At 42.0% G+C, this 21460-nt stretch overlaps 1 protein-coding gene across 5 annotated transcripts in view; it reads left to right on the plus strand.

The window, feature by feature from the left end:
* NXPE3 (neurexophilin and PC-esterase domain family member 3) overlaps nucleotides 1-16481 on the plus strand; it is a 45923-nt gene extending 29442 nt beyond the window's left edge. For 4 of the 5 annotated variants that reach the window (XM_046659539.1, XM_046659538.1, XM_046659540.1 and 1 more), the window contains 4 exons: nucleotides 458-1212; nucleotides 4016-4089; nucleotides 12497-12703; nucleotides 15069-16481. In XM_046659539.1, coding sequence (XP_046515495.1) covers nucleotides 458-1212; nucleotides 4016-4089; nucleotides 12497-12703; nucleotides 15069-15619 — 1587 coding nt within the window. In that variant the 3' untranslated portion in view covers nucleotides 15620-16481. The remainder of the gene's footprint in view (nucleotides 1-457; nucleotides 1213-4015; nucleotides 4090-12496; nucleotides 12704-15068) is intronic. The other variant, XM_046659542.1, reaches the window with a different exon arrangement.
* Nucleotides 16482-21460: the final 4979 nt, after the last annotated feature.

Consider the following 21460-nt stretch of genomic DNA (forward strand, 5'->3'; position numbering starts at 1 on the left):
CCCACACACCTTAAGTTGGACAGAATGGTTAGAATGGGCTGGAATTGTGTATGTTCCTTACCCCAATAGGTTAGACTCTGGTAAAATAGTTTCTCTTGAGGGCAGGCCTTGTTAAGAAGAACAGAATGCTCTGGTGTATTTCAAAATAATTCCTTTTTCCCCTTCTCTTGCTGGAAGCACAAGGAAATTTTTCTCTGATATTTGCTGTGGGAACCTGATTGAGCTCCAGGAGGTAAAACTCACAAAAGTGTGGGGATCCCTCTGTGACTTTATTCCTCATCTTGATTTCACCGTGTTACAGTGAGATAGCCCTGTAAAACTCGTGAGTGCTGGTTTTTGAAACAATGCCATTGCAAGTAGTTTTATTAAAGTTTAAACTGAAGCAGAGATTTATTTGGTTGAATATGAGGAAATTCATTGTAGCTTTGGTTTCTGTCGTTTGTGTCTTTCTCTTCAGTACTTGGATCATGAGACTGTTTCGGCCATGTTCATCGACAGTAGTGGGCAGTTTGTTTCCTCCCAGGTGTCAGGAATTAGCCGGAATCCTTACTGTGGCTATGAGCACCAGACTCTGTCCAGCCGGGAGCGCGTGGAAGAGGACTCCTTGCTGGCCGCCTTACAGTGGCAGGTGCCTGACATGGGCCCAGTCCCATTTTTGAAGAGCACTGACCCTTCTTCCAGCTACTTTGTCATCTTGAACTCTGCAGCCTTCTTCAAGGTGGGAAGCCAGCTAGAGGTGCTGGTTCATGTACAGGATTTTCAAAGAAGGCCCAAGAAGTATGGTGGAGACTACCTGCAGGCCAGAATCCACTCTCCTAAGCTGCAAGCAGGGGCTGTGGGCAGAGTGGTAGACTACCAGAATGGGTCTTACAAGGTCTTTTTCACATTGCTCTGGCCAGGCAAAGTTAAAGTGTCCGTATCTCTGGTCCACCCCAGTGAAGGGATCAGAGTTCTTCAGCACCTGCAGGAAGAGAAGCCAGACAGGGTCTATTTCAAGAGTCTCTTCCGTTCAGGAAGAATTTCTGAAACTACTGAATGCAACGTGTGTCTTCCTGGGAGCCTGCCCCTGTGTAACTTCACAGATCTCTACACTGGAGAACCCTGGTTCTGCTTCAAGCCGAAGAAGCTGCCTTGCAGCAGCAGGATTAACCATTTCAAAGGCGGGTACCTGAAGGGCCTTGTCACCGCTGCCGAGAATGCCTTCTTCCAGAGGTGCGCTCCCATTCTCGGTTGATGGAAGAGTCGCTTTCCGCCGTCCTTATCCTGTTTAGGAGACTTTCCGGTTTTGGTTATATGCTGCTTCTCTCTCTGAACTTGGCCCCATTCAGGAGAGATGGTCAATAAGAAAATAAACACAGATTTATATTTTGTGATTTGTTTTTTAAAAGAGAAGTTTAGTACTTGTTCCAGTTCAAATTAAAGACCTTTTACCCTTGAATTTTTGTTTTTTTACCCTCCTATCTATGTTTTACTTCAGAACTACATAGCATGTCTGTAGCTGTATAAGCAGGGTCACTTATTCACAGATGAAAGAACCATCCAAGAACAGGGCAGCTGGAGGGCTGGTAGTCAGGTTGGTGTTTTAGCTTCATGTCTAATAAACTAAAACTGTTTTTCTGTTTTTGCTGAGGAAGATTCTCCTGAGCTAACACCCACTGCTGATCTTCCTCTTTTTCTATGTGAGCCACTGACACAACATGGCCACTGACAGACAAGTGGTGTAGGTCTGCACCCAGGAACTGAACCTGGGCCACAGAAGCAGAGCACACCAAACTCAACCACTAGGCCACTGGAGCCGGCCCTAAAACATTTTTAAGTGATATATTATCAGTTATTAAAGTCATATAAAAATTGATTGACAGGGAAAAGATGAATTATGGCAATATTGCTGATTTAATGGTAAGCATGGCAAACCAGGAACACCATAGCAAACTACATTTTTTAAGTTAACAGTTGTTGAAATTACTACATCATTGTGCACAAATTCCTATTTTTGAAACTAAATGTAAAACTTTTTAGCATAATGATCAATACATGAAGTAATGTGCAGAGCCAAATGTGTGGAGTCAGTGTGAATTAGAATTTCTGTTTTCTTCAACAGTCCATATAGTTCTGAAATAAAACAACATTCCTAAGAAACAAAGTTAGAAAAGCTACCTGGTCAAAAAGTACCATTATTTGTAAGGATGTAAAAATGTTTTTTATTTTTTAATGAAATATGTACTTTTTAAACATTCCCTGGTAGAGAGGGATTTTTGCTGAGTATATCGGAACACCTTAAAAAATTTTGTTCTGTGGCCACTCATTACTTGGTGGGGGAAGATTCCTACCATAGGGTGTGTGGACTATAGGAGCTTCTAAAATAAAACCCTCGGATTTCCACTTCTCCTGGAGTCAACTTTTGGTCAAAACAGTCTGTGCACGTTTGACGGACTCCTGCCATGCTTTAGAAGGCCGGCAGGGGGAGCATGCCTCAGGGTACTTACTGTACCGTTCTCAAGAAGGCTGCCGACTTTTTTGCACAGCTCAGGACAAAAGGACGTTAGCTGTAGTTTGAATCCTGGCTTCAGACCTCAGACACGCTATTTATTGATGACTGGGAGCAGATTATTTCATTTCCGTGCACTTTTTGCCTCTGTGTGAAGACTGCTCAGTTACAGCCTTTTAGAGTTGTGTTGTCAGTCCACTTAGTGGCCTAGCAAAGAGGAGGAGTGTAGCTTGTAATTTACTGAAATTCCGTGTGGAAAAAAGTGGGAGAAAGGTTAGAGAATTGTTAGTGTAAAATTTAAAAATATTGCTAACAGTAAATCCCACCGTTAAAACCAAAAAAGCACCTGTGAATCCAGAAGGATAAAGCAATGTCTGTCCTGACCTTTAATTTGGATTTGCTGCCTTATGATTCCTGCATAACTAGATTGAGGTTAAACATTTTTACAGGAAAATTGCAGAGGTGAACTTTTCATTTTTACCTTAAAGTGCTAAACTTGTGCAAGCAGTTTATCTGTGCTCTCTTAGAACGCCTGTTCTCTCTCAAGTGTCACTGATTTAAGCTGTGAAATCCGGATATCCTCTAATGTAGCTCCTGTCCTTCCTTCCTTCCCATGAGAATGTCTCTTCTGAGAAACGGAGGTGCTGCATGTTTTGTTTACTAGCTTCTAAGACAGTGCCTGGCACATAATAGAAGCTTAAGAGTTAGTTAAGAACAAATCTCTTTTGAATTGATTTTTGATGAAACAAAAAATCATGACTGCAAGTTCCTACATCAAGAGTTTGGAAACTTAGCATTTTTTGTCTGTTTGTTTTTGGTCTAAGTGTAAGAGGCCTAATTATTGTGACCCAGTGTCTGGAACAGTTACTCTAAGTTTTCTGTATCTTCTCCTGGACTCCACTCTGCCCTGCTTTCTCATACAGCCCTCCATCAGATATTTTCCAAGCACGGACTCTAGTCAAGGGCCTGTGCTAAGTCCTGAAGACAAAAGGTGAGTGGGACACAGTCCATGTCGTTGAAGAGCGTGCATTTTAGTAAGGGAGCCATACTCATGATGAACAAAGTACCACGTGAGTGTGTGTCTGGGGACACATGTCCCCAGGGGGACTCATCTGCCTTCTTGGCAGGGCATCAGGAATCTGCTGTGACTCAATGCTGCGTAGATTTGCAGCTTGAAAACAAATAGTGACAAAATAGACACTTTCATCAGTGTGAGCCATTCTGAGTCCAAGGGGAGTAAGTAATTCAAACCAGGATTTGTCATTCTGGAGTTTGCACTCTTAGGGCTAAGCAGTGAAAACATAGGAACCTATGTAATTCTTATTCAGTTTATATATCCATATAACCTGCTTATTACAAGAGACCTAGTTTATTAAGTATTAACTGTGTTGATGAACATTATAAGAATATTTCTTCTTAATCAGGCTCTGTGAAGTCATATCCATTTTTTTATTTGTGAATAAAGATGCATATTGGAAAATAAATGTTCCTGAATCTAAGCTTGTGCTCTTTTTCTTCCTCCTAAAGTGGTGTCAATATCAAAGTGCCGATCAACTCCAGTGGACCTGACTGGGTGACCGTGATTCCCAGGAGGACGAAAGGTAAACAGGAATGAGCTCCAGGACTGACAGTGGTTCTTGCTAAGTGGGTTGAGACCCTGTAGTTTCACTGATGTTACAAAAACTTCTTTTTCCCTTTAATTTGCCATGGTGACTTCTGGGCACAATTGAAAATACTGAAAGAGCTGTTTGATTAACATAAATCAGATCTTATGTGCCTTCTTCCTCCCTCCCTCAGGAGCCTTCAGAGCTAACCCTAACCCTAACCCTAACCCTAACCCTAACCCTAACCCTAACCCTACCCACATGTGGCTATTATAAAATTAAATTAATGAGATTAAATAAAATAAAAAATTCAATTCTTCAGTCTCATATGCTCAAGAGCCACATGTGGCTAGTGGCTACCACATTGGACAGCATTTTATAAAGAATATATCCATCATTGCAGAAAGTTCTGTTGGCTATCACTGCTCTAGAGATATTCAAGAAATGTGTGCAAAATTGTCATGGAAACTTTTTGTTTTTTTGGCTGAAGAAGATTTGCCCTGAACTAACATGTCTTGCCAGTCTTCCTCTTTCTGCTTGATGAAGATTGTCACTCAGCTAACATCTGTACCAGTCTTCCTCCATTTTGCATGTGGGATGCCACCACAGCATGGCTAATGAGCAGTGTGTAGGTCCAGGCCCGGGATCCAAACTGGCGAGCCCCGGGCCACTGAAGCAGAGCATGTGAAGTTAACCACTACGCCACTGGGCTGGCCCCCATGGAAATTTTTAAAATCAAAAGCACTGGATTAGTGAAAGGCTGTTGTTCTCAAAGTGTGGTCTCTGGACTAGCAGCATCAGCTTTACCAGGGAACTTGCTAGAATTGTAAATTCAGACTATGGAATCAGAAACTCTGTGGGGTGGGCCCAGCAATCTGTATTTTAACAAACTTCCCAGGTGATTCTGATCCATTGGTAGAGGATATTTTTAAAAGTAAAAGAATGAAATTCAGAAGAGTAAATGTATGTGTTATGTTTTTGCAAAGTAGATATAATTAATAACTTTTAGAAAGAAAGGATAAACATTATTAAGGAGGCTTATGAGGATGGCAGGCAATCACTTTTCAGCCTTTTGGTAAGATCAAGTGCAGCTGGCAGGCAGGTCCTTTTATGTATATAATTCAAAGCACATATATAGTATCCCGCCACAGCAGATATTGCAAACACTAGTGCCACAGGGACTAGGTATTTAACACATGTGAATCCAGCAGGGTGGGTCTCAGCGTATGCCTACCTTATGTGAGTGGTGGGGAAGGAACCGAAGAGCAAGGACCATCTAAAGGGGCAGCCTCTCGTCAGTTCCTGCTGCATTGTTGCCATGTGGAAATGGAGACCCAATTGGCGACATCTGTAGATTTTTTTCCCCATGAAAATGCAGAAATCTTAGTTTCTAAATGTGATGTCTGCAGATTTCAAAACATTGGCATTTAATTCAAAACTTTTAAAATATTGTGTGGGCTAATTAGAATTTGTCTGTGGCCCAGATGTAGGCAGGAATTACCAGTCTGTGTCACTGGTCTCCGCTATCACGTGCCACAAGAAATCCTGGTCTTTTCCTGATGAAGAGCTCTATTTGATTTACTTGAACCCAGTGAGTTACTAATTTTAGAGGATACGTATGTGAAACATCATTAACGGAAATTACGTATCTTTTCTCTGCCTGGCCCTCAACGCTGTGCCGAGTTGTTGGTAGACGTGGCACCCCCAGTACTACTGCCCTCCGCACACTCCCTCGTGTCCGACGCCTCAGGAGACCTGGCCCACGGCCGCGTCTGTCCTTCTCTCCCACAGCCCTGCTTGTCTGGCTTGCCTGCCGTGTGATGTCCCTGGGTGTCCAGGGCATGGTCAGAGGGAGGAGCTTAGTAAAGTTTACTTGCACCTGACAGCTCTTGGGGTTCAGTTGCAAGTGGTTGCGGGTTTGTGATGTACTATTCTATTTAGGGAGAAGGCAGATTCAGTAACTAGTGAGGCTTCTGATGGAGTTTTAGAGGAAGAAAGCAACCACGAATCTGTAGGAGTGGAATAGCCAGGCTTTGAGAAAATCATCTTGGATCAGGTGCACAACTGGAAAGAAAAGAGGACAATTGCTCTATATGATATCAAAGTAGTCAGTTTGGCAGAGCTTCACTGAAGTTCACCATAGTGACCAGCAGGGGGCACTCAAAGATCCTAAATGAAGGGCTCGAATCCTCCCTCCCTCCCTCCATTTGTTCCTTCTTTCCTTCCTTCCATCCTCTTTTTAAATTTTCTGTTTTCAGATAATTTTAGACTTAGAGTTGCAGAAATAGTACAGAGTTCCCATATAGCCTTCACCCAGCTGCCCCTTATGCCAACATCTTAAGTAACCACAGAAGACTTGTCAAAACTAAGAATTTAACATCAGTGCAATATTATTAACTAAACTATAGTGTTTATTTGGATTTCTTAGTTTTTCTGCTAATGTACTTTTTTCTGTTCCAGAAGCCAGTGTTGGATCCTACATTGCATTTAGTCACCCTGTTTCCTTGGTCTTCACTGTGGCAGTTCCTCAGTCTTTCGTTATCTTCCATGACCTTAATACTCTTGAAGAGCGTTAGTCAGATATTTTTTAGAATGCCTCTAAATTGAGGGTTTTCTTATGATTAGATTGAAATCATGCGTTTTTGGAAAGAATAGCACAGAAATGATGTTGTGTCCTTTTAAGGGTTACATGAGTTGATATGTCTTGAGAACAATGTTAACCGTGATCACTTGATTAAAGTGGTGTCTGCCAGCGCTCTCCACTGTTAACTTTTTTTATGTTTGCATTTACTCAGTATTGTGGGGAGAGACTTTGAGACTGGCAGGCTGTATAATGGCCCCCAAAGATATCCATATCCTAATCCCTTAAAGGCGTGAATGTTACCTCACATGGCAACAGAAACCGCATGTGTGATTAAGGGGAGGGTCTTGAGATGGGGAGAGATTATCTAAATGGGCCCTAAATGCAAACACACCTGTCCTTCTAAGAGGGAGGCAGAGGGAGATTTCTGACAGAAGACAGGAGGCAGTGTGCAGATGGAAGCAGAGAGGGGTTTGAAGATGCCGTGCTGCTGCCTTTAGGAATGGAGAAAGGGGCCGTGAGCCCAAGAATACAGCTCCAGAGAAGGCAAGGGAACAAACTTCCCCAGACCCTCCAGAGAGCACGGCTCTGCCGACACCTTGGTTTTGGCCCAGTGATACTGATTTTGCACTTGTGGCCTCCGGAACTGTAAGAGGATAAATCTGTGTTGTTTTAAGTCACTGAATTTGTGGTAATTTGTTACAGCAGCCACAGGAAGCTAAAACAGACTGTAAACATTCTGTTTCTGCTTAAACTTTCATGCACTAATTTTAGCATTCATAGTAGATCTTGCCTGCAGCAGTGATTTCTGTGGTGTTCTAGTGACTTGTTATTATCTCATTCTTGAGACATTTATTAGTTGGAATTTTTCTGTGAGGAGTTGTCCCTTCTTTCCCATTTGTTTAATTACCTCACTATTAATTCATGATTATTTATTCCATTCTGTTGTTCAGCTTGTTCCAGTTTTGGCAATTGGGAACTTTTTCAGTTTGGCTTCTGTGTCCTTTTGACATGCGACGTGCTCTCATCCTTTGTTGTTGTTGTTTTTTTTAAGTACTTCCTTACTTTCTGGCATCACAAGATATTTCAGGCCTATCGTGTACCTTCTTTGCCCTGCCTTGGAAGGGTTCGTAGTCTTTCCACTTTTATTGTTTCACTTGTGAATCCTGTATTTTGAAGGCTTTTTTTCCGCTATGAAATTTTGTTATTTATGTATTAATTGATTTTCCTGCAAGGTAAAATTATTCTAAGATACATATTTAGAGTCTGGGGGATTGCTTGAGATTGCCAGTGCTACCCCCATGCATGGGTGTAATTCCAGTCAAAAGCAAAGAAACAGCTTTTAATTAGGCGAGACCACCTTATCAACGGCAGTGTCTGGTTTCTGACAGATTTTCCCGGTGTCAGAATTACTGCTGAATTTTCATAAGCACCCATCTTGTGGTCCCCAGACCATCATACCTTAATGGCTCAGGGACCTTGATGGCTTCTAACTCCAACAGTAACCAAACCAGAGCTCATATTTTTTGGGGAGCTCACTGAGAGTTTAGGATAGGACTAGATCTAAGAGCAATAGAATAATGTTAACATCTTTATAGTTCTTTACTGTTTTTCTTTATCTATTGAAATACATCTTATATACAAGAGTGCACACAGATCATAAGCAGAAAGTTCAATGGAGTTTTACGTTTGTTATGTATCTTTGTAACTTGTGGTACGCTGAATTCTAAGATGACTCCCAGTATCCATGACTTTGTACAATCCCTTCCCTTCAATTGTGTTATATGACACAGTTGACTTTGAAAAAAAAGAGGTTATCCTGGCTAGATCTGAGCTAATCAGATAAGCCCTTAACAGGAACCAGCTTCTTCTGGAAGAAAGAGATTGAAAGTGTGAGGAGGATTCCATGTGAGGGAGATTCTCATCGCTGGCTTTAGAGATGAAGGCCACATGGTGAGGAATGGAGGTGGCTTCTAGGAGCTGAAGGGCGTTCCCTGGCTGACAGCCAGCAAGGAAATGAGAGACTCACCCTTACAACCACAAGGAATGGGATTTGGCCAACGATTGGAATGAGCTTCAAGGAGATTCTTCTCCAGAGCCTTCAGAAAGGGACACAGCCCTGCTGACATCCTGATTTCAACCTGTGAGACCTGAGCAGAGAACCTGCTACGCCGTGCCCCAGACTCCTGACCGACAGAACTGTGGATAAGAAATAAATGCCCCCTGTTTTTAAGCCATTTATTGTGGTGATTGGTTACACAGCAATAGAAAACAAATATTAACTACCACCCAGATCAAGATATAGAATGTTTAGAACATAAAGAATATTTCCAGCACTCCAGTATAGCCCTTTACTATTAAAAATGTGCTTTCACTCTATTACAGCGTTGAATTTTCACAGCAACCCTTCTAAATAGCTAGTAATTTTATAGATAATGAAATCAAGGTCCAGGCCCAGTTAACTTTGAAAATCAAAGGGCTCATAGCCTACATATAAAATCCACTGACTGATGTCATTTGGGGAAGGAAGCCCACTCCCACAGCCATAACAATGAGAAATGTGATCTTTGTACTGAGTGCTGTCTCTACCACTACCTGTCTTTACAACTGTGTGAGAAACTTTGGCCCGTCACTCTGACTTGCTTTCTTCACCTTTAAAAGATACTTGGACTAGCTATTCTGAGTTCCCTTCTAACATTCTCTGAATCTACATGTATTCCTACCTATGCATTTTTAGCTTTCCTCTGTAAAATGCTTAGCTTTTAGGGGACTAAAATATAAAGAAAAAACCAAATTTGCAAGGTTTCGGTGGGGGGAATTCAAGGGTAGACTCAAGCCACTGTAATACTGTGTAGCTGGGACCTGCTCCTGTGGCCAGCACTGGACAGGGTGTGCCACACAGCTGGACGTGCTCTCCTCCTTCCTTATCTCCCTCTCGCTAGCAGGCATTCCTCTGCTCCTGTCCCTCGGTCAGGGAATTGTTTGACTCCATTTCTTCTCTTTCTTGTCTGTCTGTCCCTTCAGGAACCACGCACTCTCCTTTGGCCTCCTTTTCTGTTCTTACATCTACTGATAGTTCCATGCTTCAAAATTAAGGGACCTGTGCACACACACCTCTCCCACCCCTAATTCACACTGTGTCCCCCTCGTCCAGCTCTTTCTAAAGAGTTTAGGGAAATTTATCTCTCTGCCTTTTTCTCATTTAGTCCCATTTGTGGCCCAAATGGCCCTCATTATGGCTAATGAATGACATGGGATGATGCCCTTTGGAGGAAAATGTAAGCCGTGGGCTTTAAAGAGAAGCAGGGACCTTACTTGCAAGTAGTGAAAACTCTCCCATCTGAGTTCGCATCAATACCTTCATAGCTGCCTCTCCAGCCACCTGCCTGTACACTTCTTCCCTCACCATAAATATTCAGGATAACCAGAAAGTTGAGTAATAACACATTTCTGTTTTTTAATTATTTTTATTCCACATGTATAGTACATTAGGGGTTGTATTATCGATTTCAGAGGCTTTCATATCTCAGTTATCTTACATGAAAATGCATCTGAGTTCCCAGAAAGGCTGACTTTTTGAACAGCTTCAGCCTGCTTAAAATCCTATTAGTCAGGAAGTGTGTTGGTCCCAGCCGACCCTAAGAGGGCAGTGTAGGCTCATGCATTTCACTGCAAAGGTCCCGTCTGTTATCCAGTGCTGCCTGTTTAAAGATTAATGTCAGGTTCAGTCATTGATCTGCTTTGCTTGAGTTAACTCTGGCAGTAAATCTAATTAACATTTGAATGGAAATGGTAATTGTTTCCTGTTGATGTACACTTTTCTTTATAACATATTTCACTCAGAATAGACAGTAAAACAGGAAACTTCAAAATCACTGTAAATTGCTGTCTTAGTAAATGTTTTCTCCGGGCCATAGGCCTCTGGCCGGGAGCCCTCGGCCTGTGCATCCTTGCCGTGCTGCTGTGGTGCGTGAGCTCCGTGCGAGGTGTAGTACCATGGTGAAGCCACACTCGGTAACGTGTTGAGAAATTTTTTTTTTTAACTATTGGTTTTTATTTTTTTTCTGCTTTTTCTCCCCAAATCCCCCCAGTACATAGTTGTATATTTTAGTTGTGGGTCCTTCTAGTTGTGGCATATGGGACGCCGCCTCAGCATGGCCTGATGAGCGGTGCCATGTCCATGCCCAGGATCCAAACCAGTCAAACCCTGGGCTTCCGAAGTGGAATGCGTGAACTTAACCACTTGGCCACAGGGCTGGCCCCGAGAAATTGTTTTTGAATAAACCAAATCAATATTTACCTTACCGCCCATTTTTCCTTTGGTAATCACATTTGCCAAATAAAGCTTTTAAAAATGCTGTTTACTTTACAGTTTTGGCCCTGAACCTGCAAAGAATTAGATGCCTAAGAAAAAAGATTAAATCTGCACTGTCAAATAGGGCATTTTCTTTGAAGGGAATAAAACCAGAATAATTTTGAATAATATGGATAATATCAAGAAGTTAAATAAGCTGAAAATAGTCACAAATAGGGGACTCATTTAAATTTCTGAGTCGTATAACCTTTTGGATTTCGAATTGTATTTAATGGGTGAGACTGTAGAATTACTGGATAATGATCAAGGTTCGAACCTTGGGATGTGTAAGAAAGTGATATAAAATGATTAGTGGTTTTTTTGAAGACCGTACATTTGAGTAAGTGTTAGAAATGAGTAAGTGTACACCTTCAGGACAAAAGCCAAAAAGAAAATGGCTGGCATAGACAGACATGTTTTTGAGAGGCGACGTGGCACAGTGATTAAGAGCACGGGCTTTAGGGCTCACCGGCTTGGGTCGGGTCCTGGCTTTGCCACATGCTGTCTCTGGGGCCCAGGTCAGGTTGCTTCCCTGTTCTGAAAGGTAGGAATAATAATAGGACCTACCTTAAAGGGTTATCATGAGCATCATACGAGATAATAGGTTTAATTGCTCAGAACAGTGTCTGGTGCAAAGTGAACTTGCAGGAAATATTAGCTCTCCCTGTCTGTTTGTTTTGAAGCATGTGAGCTTGTTGGTTCCACAGTGGTATTTTCCAGGGGAGGTATTAGGGCAGAAGGATGTTGACTCTCCCTCTGAAAGGTGTCCTGGTGCTGTGCGATGGTGTGTAGCTAGGCTACAGCCATGAGTACACACTACTGATGCATTTTAATATTGTCCTTTGTGTGTAAAGACCTCCTGAGCCTTTTGTGTTGTGGGGACTAATCCTTGAGACTGTATGTTATTGGCCTGTCTCTGAATTAAGTGGTGGTTTTCTGAATTAACAGTTGATTGTAGGAACCCTGGGTTAAAACTCCTTGTGAGGGGCGGAGAAGCAGTGGACTAATATTACTACATGTGTAATGTGTAAAATTATACACACGTGCATGTGTAAAATATGAATTTAAGTTGTTGCTTGACTCACAGGTGTTTGGATGAGAAACTCTTCTCCTGGGATAACACTGGACAATGCTTATAGCAACACATTTCCTCAGTTTTTGCCTGCCTTTATTTTTGGCTTAGATAGAAATGTGAATAATCAGAGGGAATGCTCAAATCCCCCTTTGCTCCTTCTGTCCACCAGTACCCTCATACCCAGGTCAGATCTTCCCATTTTTGTGCAAAAGAGAACCTTTTGTAGAGAGGGGAAAGTCTGGGATTTCTTTGAGATGTGACAGCAGGAAATGTGACCCATATGTCAGCAGGCTAACAAATGTAGGGGCATAATTGTGTTTCTTAGAACATTTTCCATGTATGGTTTATTAGAGGAGAATTTCAGAATATCTTATTTTTTCCTTTTTCTTTTCAGAAACTAACAACCTCGAACTATCTCAAGGCTCAGGAACTTTTCCTTCTGGGTATTATTACAAAGATCAGTGGATGCCCAGAAAGTTTAAGATGCGCCAGTTTAATGACCCTGACAACATTACAGAATGCTTACAGAGAAAAGTGGTGTATTTATTTGGTGACTCGACAATCAGGCAGTGGTTTGAATACCTTACTACGTTTGTTCCAGGTTGGTGCTTTGCTTTTTGTTTCATAACTCTTTCCCACATGTACAAAATCAGCTTTGAAACAAGCAGGCTCACTCCGGGGCCTGAAGAAAGGCGTCAGACCATCAAGCAGTTACTTCTCTGTAGGACTGAAGAGTGTCCTAACCCTGGAGATGTGTGACAGTTTCTCATCAGCAGTGGGGTTGTGATGTGCTGTTGGAAGCACTGGGTTCTCATTGAAGTTCATTGCACTGGTTAGCTGTGTGACCCTGGACGTTTACCTCTCAGGGCTTCATTTCTCCGTGTGAGAGATGAGGCAGCTGGACAATTATCACCTCACGGGTGCCTTTCACTTCTCATATTCTGGGCTGTAAAATAGAGGTGGACGTTTCCAGTTGTTTTTCTCCTAGTTTTCTTTGGTTCAACTCCAAGGTTATAATAGACTTAACTGGAAGGAAGCAGCCAAACTGACTGTGGTCATGTTAGTGTATCCATGCAGCAGAGCCATCCTTGGATTTCATCCGTTGGGCAGTCCACTGGTGTGACCTGGGATGGAGCTGGCTCCTACTGGGAGAAGCTGGGTATGCTCCAGCATTCTTAGATTCTTGATATCACTGTTGGGCTCTGGGGCTGCCCTCCAGACTTGGAATAAAATCCCACTCATTGGAGGGCCATCCCTTATTCACAGTGGGCCTTTTCCTCTTCCTGGAAGAGGTGTGGATGGGGTGAGGATGGGTAGACTCCAGGCAACAGGACTAAGGACCCTGCTTACAATTTAAGGAGCTGACAAATAGTTCTGTGGAAACTGTTTTTGATGGCTGTATATGGGCAGGGCTATTCATAAAGCAAATTCCTATGGTTTGTTGTGAGTTGTTGTTTGTGATGTTTTTCTTTTTTCTCTCTGATTTATTACAGCAACTTAGTTTCAAATTTAATTTTTAGGAGGAAAGGAGGAAGTAGATATGACCCCCAAAATTAGAAAGTTAATTCCAGTTTTTGTTTTGCTTTTTTTCTCTTGAAAGAGACATAGCTCAGTTTTAGTTGATAGAGCATAAATTAAAAGTTAGGAGAAGGGAAATAATTTGTGTGGTGTGATGCAAAGCACAGTTTGACGCTGACCGGGAAGGCCCTCCAGGGGTCTATAACGGCCTGATTCTTAAGTTATGATGATGTGGCTTGACAGTAATGTTCACATTCAGTGTCTTGATCGTTTTCCACCTACCCTGTGCAGAAAGATTTTCACCTGATAAAGCCTTTTGTTGGTGCTTGATCTTAATCAAAAGAAAGAAGGGTTGCTTGAGCTTCTATTCCATTTACGTGGGGCCAAATGCTAAGGAGTAATGAATTAGGTAGGAATGTCTAGATGAGGAGCCTGGGACTGCACAGAGGAAAAAGCGAAACCTTACTTTTAACATTTAAGCACAGTATAAGACAGTCATATTTTGAGGCTACTTCTTTAGAACTGACGGTAAACCCCTTGAGACTGAGGACCATGACTTATCCCTCTGAGCATTGCTGGCTTATAGCACGATAGTGGCTGGCACTGAATGGGGGCTTAGGAAATGTTAGTTGGATTGGGTTGCCAAAAGTTCCTTAGTCATTTGTCTGTAAGGCACTTATGAGAATATTTTGGGGTATGAGACAGACCCTGTTTCCTCATGGGGCATGTGTCAAGTGATGAATGTACAGACAGTCTTTTGGGAGTTACAAGGGAAAATAATCACTGATTCCTGGGGGATCTTCAGAAGATCTTGGAGGAGCTGGACTTTGAAACACATCCTAGATAAAGCGGAGGGAGCGAAGGGATTCTCACTTGTTCTGCTGTCTGTGTTCTTAGGACAGAGATGGAAGTTCTCAGGCTGGAGCATAATTTCCCATCCAATTCAAAGTCAAAGAAACAGGGTTGCTCCTTTCTTTCACTTATTGCAAAAAGAGGTTTTGGTTACTATTATGTGCTCATAAAATTTAAGCTAAAGTTATAGCCCTTGTCCTGGAAGAAATAATATTTATCTGTTAGAACAATAATGTGTAAATGCCAGGTTGATTTCTAGATATTCAACAGTCAGTGCAAACAGGAAGATTTCTTGGCCTAGTAGAGGTAAACAGATGATTTGCTTCTGAGGTATTGACATTGGTATAGAATCTATCACTGATGGTATTACTTGTAGTGTCATGTTTATGGAGTGATTTAAATAATAAACGTTAGAATTAGGGCCAATGCAGGCCAGGGGGCCAGGAGGAAGGAATGTAGGTGTTCCCTGTACATTTTGTATTGTACCTTTCTGTTGTACTTTTGTTTTAAAAACTGTTCTTTGAAGCCACTAAGAATAATCAAAATATATGTGCTTGGTTTGAACAATTTTATGAATTGAGTTTTCCTCGTTTCAGATTTGGTGGAGTTTAACTTGGGTAGTCCCAAGAACGTGGGGCCCTTCCTTGCAGTGGACCAGAAGCACAGCATCCTGCTCAGATACCGCTGCCACGGTCCCCCCATCCGCTTCACTACCGTCTTTAGCAATGAGCTCCGTTATGTGGCAAATGAGCTGAATGGCATCGTGGGAGGGAAGAACACGGTGGTGGCCATAGCTGTATGGTCTCATTTCAGCACCTTCCCCTTGGAAGTGTATATCCGGCGGCTCAGGAACATCCGTCGAGCAGTGGTCCAGCTCCTGGATCGAAGCCCTAAGACTGTGGTAGTCATCCGGACAGCCAACGCCCAAGAGCTGGGGCCTGAGGTGAGCCTTTTCAACAGCGACTGGTACAACTTTCAGCTGGATACCATCCTTCGGAAGATGTTCTCAGGGGTTGGAGTATATCTTGTTGATGCCTGGGAGATGACGCTGGCCCATTATCTACCCCACAAGCTACATCCAGATGAAGTTATTGTGAAGAACCAACTGGACATGTTCTTGTCCTTTGTGTGCCCCTTGGAGACCTAGCCTGCCTGAGGAGACTGGTGGAATCACATTCAGTGACCTCTACCACCTGCATTACAGAAAGTTTATGAGTGGCCCCATGGAGAGATGGCTGCCATTGATATGTACAAAATTTCAAAATGAGGTGGACTTTAATTACTTGTAAGGAGCTTAGAAAATGCAGATTACGTTTATATCTACCTATAGGATTTTTTCCAATCTTGACTCAGCCATAGGAGAACTATTATTAACAGCATCTGCACTGTAATGCCCTTGTACCAAAGATGCTAGGGAGTGTGTTCGAACTAGCTTCTCCTGGAGGGGAAATCACCGGGCTAAAAAGTGCGAGAAATGTTCTGACCCAACTGGAAGGGACATGTTTGACTGGCAGTGGAGAGTTGGTAGGTTATCTGGTAGAGGAAATTGTGCACATCTGCATGAGTAGCACAGTCGGTCCACCTTCTCGGGGTGAACTAACGAGGCTCATAGTCAGTGGCTCCTGTACCACACTGAAGACTCTGGGTCTCGGGAGTTTCTCTTGATGACCCGCTTTTTCTGAATTACTTGAAAAGGCCAGTGTCCTTGGTCAGAATTTTATAGTGAGAATATTTACACAGTTCTGTGTTTGTCTGGAAAAGAAGCAAAAGGGAAATGTGAAAGAAGTACATGTAAAATCTGTGCATTGAATTGACATTTGCATCGGGTGATTATTATTTATTTGATTCAGCTAAACTTTACGTGATGAATCCTTATTCTAAAATAACCACTTTTGGAACTGGAAGGGGGAAATCAATAAAGGGAAATCTATTTTTGTGTTCTGAAGTTTGAGGGTTTTAAGACTTGACTTTTATGTAAAGAATGCTATTGTTTGTTATAAAGTTGTGGAAATTATTTCCATCAGTTTCAAGTGTTTCTTTTTCGGTTATTTTGAATTGCATACTAAAATTAGTCATTACAATTTAATTGGAAATTAAAGTTAGATATTGAAATCTAGGGCAGGTATTTCTTGATTTGGGCATAAGGCACACATTCTCTCATGCTTGGAAGTAAAAAGCTGCTATTCCTACTGGCTATCTTAAAATAACTGAATTATCAATTTTACTTGACTATCTTTATCTTATTAATTTTAAATGAGTGTAAGTTAATTGGGGCCATTTGGTAAGTACTCTTTTCTTTTTGAGCCACAGTTACAGTCTAGTCTTCTTATCCCAAAATGGACATGTGCAGAAACTGGGGAGGCTTTAGAGAGAAGATAGATGCTTAAAGATGAAAAAATGTACTCTTTAGAAGAATGAGTCGAAGAATTTGGGTGCTTCTGCTGGAATGGTGGGATTCTACACTTGAAGAGACACTAAGGGGAGAGAAAAGATAGAACTAAAGAAATAATACTGCTTCTCTATTGTTTCAGGGGCTTTCCCCATCACGTTTAATTCTGTCATGATCTAATAGCACAGGTAACATTAGCTCCATTTTATAGACAAGGAACTCGAGTTTGGATTTGAACTAAGGTGGGTGAGAGTCCATAGTCCTTTTCAGCTACAACTTGTTGACTTTTGTAAAGAGAGGTTTTCTTTTTCATGAAAGAACTTCTGAGCATTTTCTAAAGCATTGCCAGAGGAGGCTGAGTCATCATCTTCCCAGGGGAATTTCAATTTCCACTTCCTCTCCAGGGCTTTGGAGTAATTCTACTTGTTTGTACAAATGATTTCTTGTAACCCTGTCCACTTTTTATTTTTTGATTTAGTGACATAAGGTCCTAAAGATTTGATGACATAGTTTCTTGAAGTATTCTCATTCACTTCTGTCCCTCTTCTTATTTGTCTTTCTACTGTCTGGTGTGGAAGTTTTAAAAAAATGCCTAAGTGTGGAGTTTGGAATATTACCTAAATCTATCTCAGATTTAGACAACTAGATACAATATTTTAATTTCTTCTGAAAAGTTTATTTTAGGCCAGTACCACATAGTTGTGAATATTAGCATGCCAGCCATATAACATAGTTTGTTTTAAGTATATATTTTCCATTGTAAATATATAGGGCATCATAATTTTTAAAAACGAAAATCTAGAGGAAGAAAATCTATGACTAGAATCCATAATTCTGTCATCTGAATGCAATGAGCATTGGCACTTGAGTATATTTTCTTCCCGGTTTTTTTGACCACATAGCTATAATCACAGGGAATATGTAATTTATATCTGTTTTTTTTTATTTAACATACAAGTATTTTTTCATAACTTAATTATAAAAATCTGCCTAACAGTTCAGCTAATGATGTTACCATTATTTACATAAGTTGGCCATTATGGTTGGACATTTAGGTTTATAATAAGATATTATAACAGTGGTTTATATACAATTTCCTGGGTTGGCATATGGATTTTTATTTTGGAACAACAGCATTAATTTCATTTAGTGGATCTCCTCATATTCTAGAACTCAAATGATTGATTTGATGCTACTTGTGAAAGACAGAATCCATAATAAGGTCCTTCTATGCAAATTACATTTCATAGAAGTTATCCTATTAAAAGTAACATTTCTTTAGCAGATAGAAAACAGACCTTTGGTGTTCCAATATGATCCATTTTACTATTTTGAACAACCATCATTTTATTAAATACCAATTGACTGACACTTCCTGGCTCCCGGTATTAAGTTTCAGAATGATACATTGGGGTGCTTGACAAGAATATATATGGTAAGCCTGTACCTGTCCATGTGTTAATATGCCAGAGGTGAGTCTGTTTCTGGTGGGTCTATTGAAGGAAACAGCAATTTCCAAGAGAGGTACAGGAAAATAAACACCCAAAGGAAACAGCAGAAACAAGCTCCCCCCTCCCCCCAAAAAAGCTGCTCAGGATTATCTTTGCAGGTCCAGGTGAATTCAGCTGTTAAACATTAAGTAATTGCTTATGGCAGAAATTCCACTTGAAGTATCTTCATTCTCTTGTGTTAAGCATTATTCTCCCCAGAGTCTATGCCTACGGTGGAGGTGCACTTAGAGCGCCTGACGACTCAGTGTGCAGTAAGTACGTGATCTCGAGAGTGCTCTTTTTTTTGTGAGGAAGATTCGCCCTGAGCTAACATCTGTGCCAATCCTCCTCTACTTTGTACGTGGAACACCTCCACAGCAGGGCTGATGAGAGGAGTAGGTTGGCGCGCGGGATCCAAGCCTGCAAACCTGGGCCGCCCAAGTGGAGCACATGGAACTTTACTTGGCCACAGGCTGGACCCTCGAAGGTGCTCGTTTTCTCTGTGAAAAAGACCACAGTCCCCGCCTGTGTGCTAGGGTCACTTAGGAATCCTGGGTGTGTGGGGGATGGCGGTAGATGCGAGGGTTGTTGAGGGCAGAAGTTTCTGAGATACAGAAGGTAGGAGGGTACAACGCTCCTCACCAGCTTCAGTCTAACTTGTCTCTTGAAAGTGCACTTACATTTTAAGGTTTTTAAAAAGTGTGCCCTTAAGTGTGCCATATTTTGCTTTTCAGTATTCTGCATTAAATGAGAGGAAGTCAGGCTTCTTTGAGAAGGACCTTCTGTTGTTTTGAAGTTTTAAGGACCTGATGTTTGGCTCTAGATGCCCATTCCTGTAGGAAAGCCAGACATTTCTGGTCTTTATTGTAAAGCTGGATTCTAACACTGCCTGAGGGAGAAAAGGCAGCAGTACAGAGACGACAGGAGCAAGTGTCCCAAAATAGAAAGAAGCCACAGTGAAACTAAATGTCATAGGAGAAATCCTTTCATTGTCGTGCAATGGATCATTCATTCTAAGTTCTCCCCTTCTCCCCCTCCCCCATGAAAACTACGTGATCTTCACGTTGCAGGACCGCTGCTTTTTATGTCACAGATTCCTGGTCCTTTGATTTGTCAGTAAAGGCGCGAGACAGCGATCCTCCCTTTCGATTGCCACGTTTAAAAAGCTGTGTTGTAGAAAGTACCTGCCCCCTCCCCCACTCCCCCGCGCGCACATTTAGGGGCCTTACAGAAAAGGCGAAAGGAGAAGAAGGTGAATCTAATGAGGAGGCAACCGTAATGCCCGGCAGTGGACTCAGGGAGACATTTTCAAAAGGCATCCCTAAGAAAAACGTCTGTAGATGGGCTGCTGACTCCTGTGCGCGGCTCCAGTCCGTGTCTTGGAGCCAGCCCTCGCGGGGAATGTCCGGACTCGAGTTGGTACCTTTTCGGCCTGGGAATTTCCAGAGTGCAGAAAAAAATCCAGAACCTCGTCCTTGCTGCCCCTCCCGCCTCCTCTGTGCCCACGCACCCCGGTTCCAACCAGAGTCTGACCGTCTACTGTGTTTTAGAAACGGGTCCCCAGCTCTCCCCGCCCCCACCCTCTAGAGCACGCACGAACCCTATAAAGGGGGCCGGGGAGCGGGGCTGGCCTCCTCTGGCCACGAGTTCTTAGAGAAAAAGGCTGCTTAGCTGCTCTGCTTATCATGTAACCTCAAAAGGAAACTGATCGTCTCTCTCATGCTCTCACGTACTTGGGCGATTATCGCTGATCACAACTGGAAACAATTGATTTGCCTTTACGTATTTGTATGACTTGACTCTTCAAACAGAGGTATATTTTTATTATTTGATATTTAGTATGAAAAAGTATCTTAAATGCTAAGCTTCCCCTCCCCCCACCCCCATATTCAAATTCTTTCCTTTGGAGTCACTTTCTGATATTTGGGTAATCATATTTGTTTGGGGGCAAAATATTGGGGGGCAGTTTTTTGGGGTAACAAAATCTTGGATGTTTTTATAGTTCAGTAATGACTATGAATCATGTCTGTTTGCCTTAAGGCCCAGGAAGGACTAGGATGCTGATGGAGGAGGTGGATAGGATGGGTGATGAAAGCAGTGTAACAATTTATGTTCTGTCAGTCATGTACAACTGTGATGCCCCAAGGCAGAAATGTCCCAGGAGATTGGAGTGTGGATTTAGAGGCCTACTTTCTCACCAAGGCTTGGCATAAAACCATATCTTAGGGAAAAATATATCTGAGTAGATGGAAATGTTATACAGAATATTCTCATTTATTCTTATATTACTTCCGTAAAATTAAAGTATTACAAGACCATTTTATGAATGAGGACAACCTGAAATTTGATGACTTGATCCTCAGATTTATAGCAATCTGAATAAAGTATTTTAAGGGATTTTGTGCTAATAAAAGCACATTTCTAGGTATGATGGATTAGAGATTCTCTCCCAGGGATTAGTGAACTGGCTGTAGTGTGGTGGGGGTGTCCCGAAGAGGATGACAGTTATTATGTAAATTTTATGCCCCTGGTAATGTATATTCCCCCACTTTAAATCTGGCATCTAAAGACATAGATTATCTGGTCAGGTGGGATATTTTTTACCCCTCTTAGACAGTAGGTTGTTTAGACGAAGGACAGGAAAATTTCCCAGGCTTGTTCACTACCTTCCATAGTCCCTGACAGAGGAGGGATCAGCCACCCGGACCATGGAAACAAGCAGATCAACCTCAAGTCTTGTTTGGCTTCAGAATACAATGTATGATCCACGACCCTTCCCCATCGTTTTTCTAACGTTGTTTTGTTTAGGTTGAAGAGACAGTTGGGCAGGGTGCAAGTAAGGAACCCTGGGGGTGACTGAAGAGTGAGTCTGGGATCAGTTAGCCCAAGAAATCAGGCGCAACCCATATAATGTTAAACATTTGGCAGCATCCTTTCCAGAATGGTGGTGATGACATGGTCAGAATAATCTAGTCTGGAGACAGGCTTTTCCTCACCGAGGAGATGGAGGCAAACCTTTCTCATTCTCTTTTGTCCTGAAAGAAGTCCCACTCTCAGAATTTGAAGAGCCGTGGAGAGCACTACCGAAGGGGACAATTTTCCAAGTGTT

This window comes from Equus quagga, chromosome 4, assembly GCF_021613505.1.
Source record: "Equus quagga isolate Etosha38 chromosome 4, UCLA_HA_Equagga_1.0, whole genome shotgun sequence".
NCBI lineage: Eukaryota > Metazoa > Chordata > Mammalia > Perissodactyla > Equidae > Equus > Equus quagga.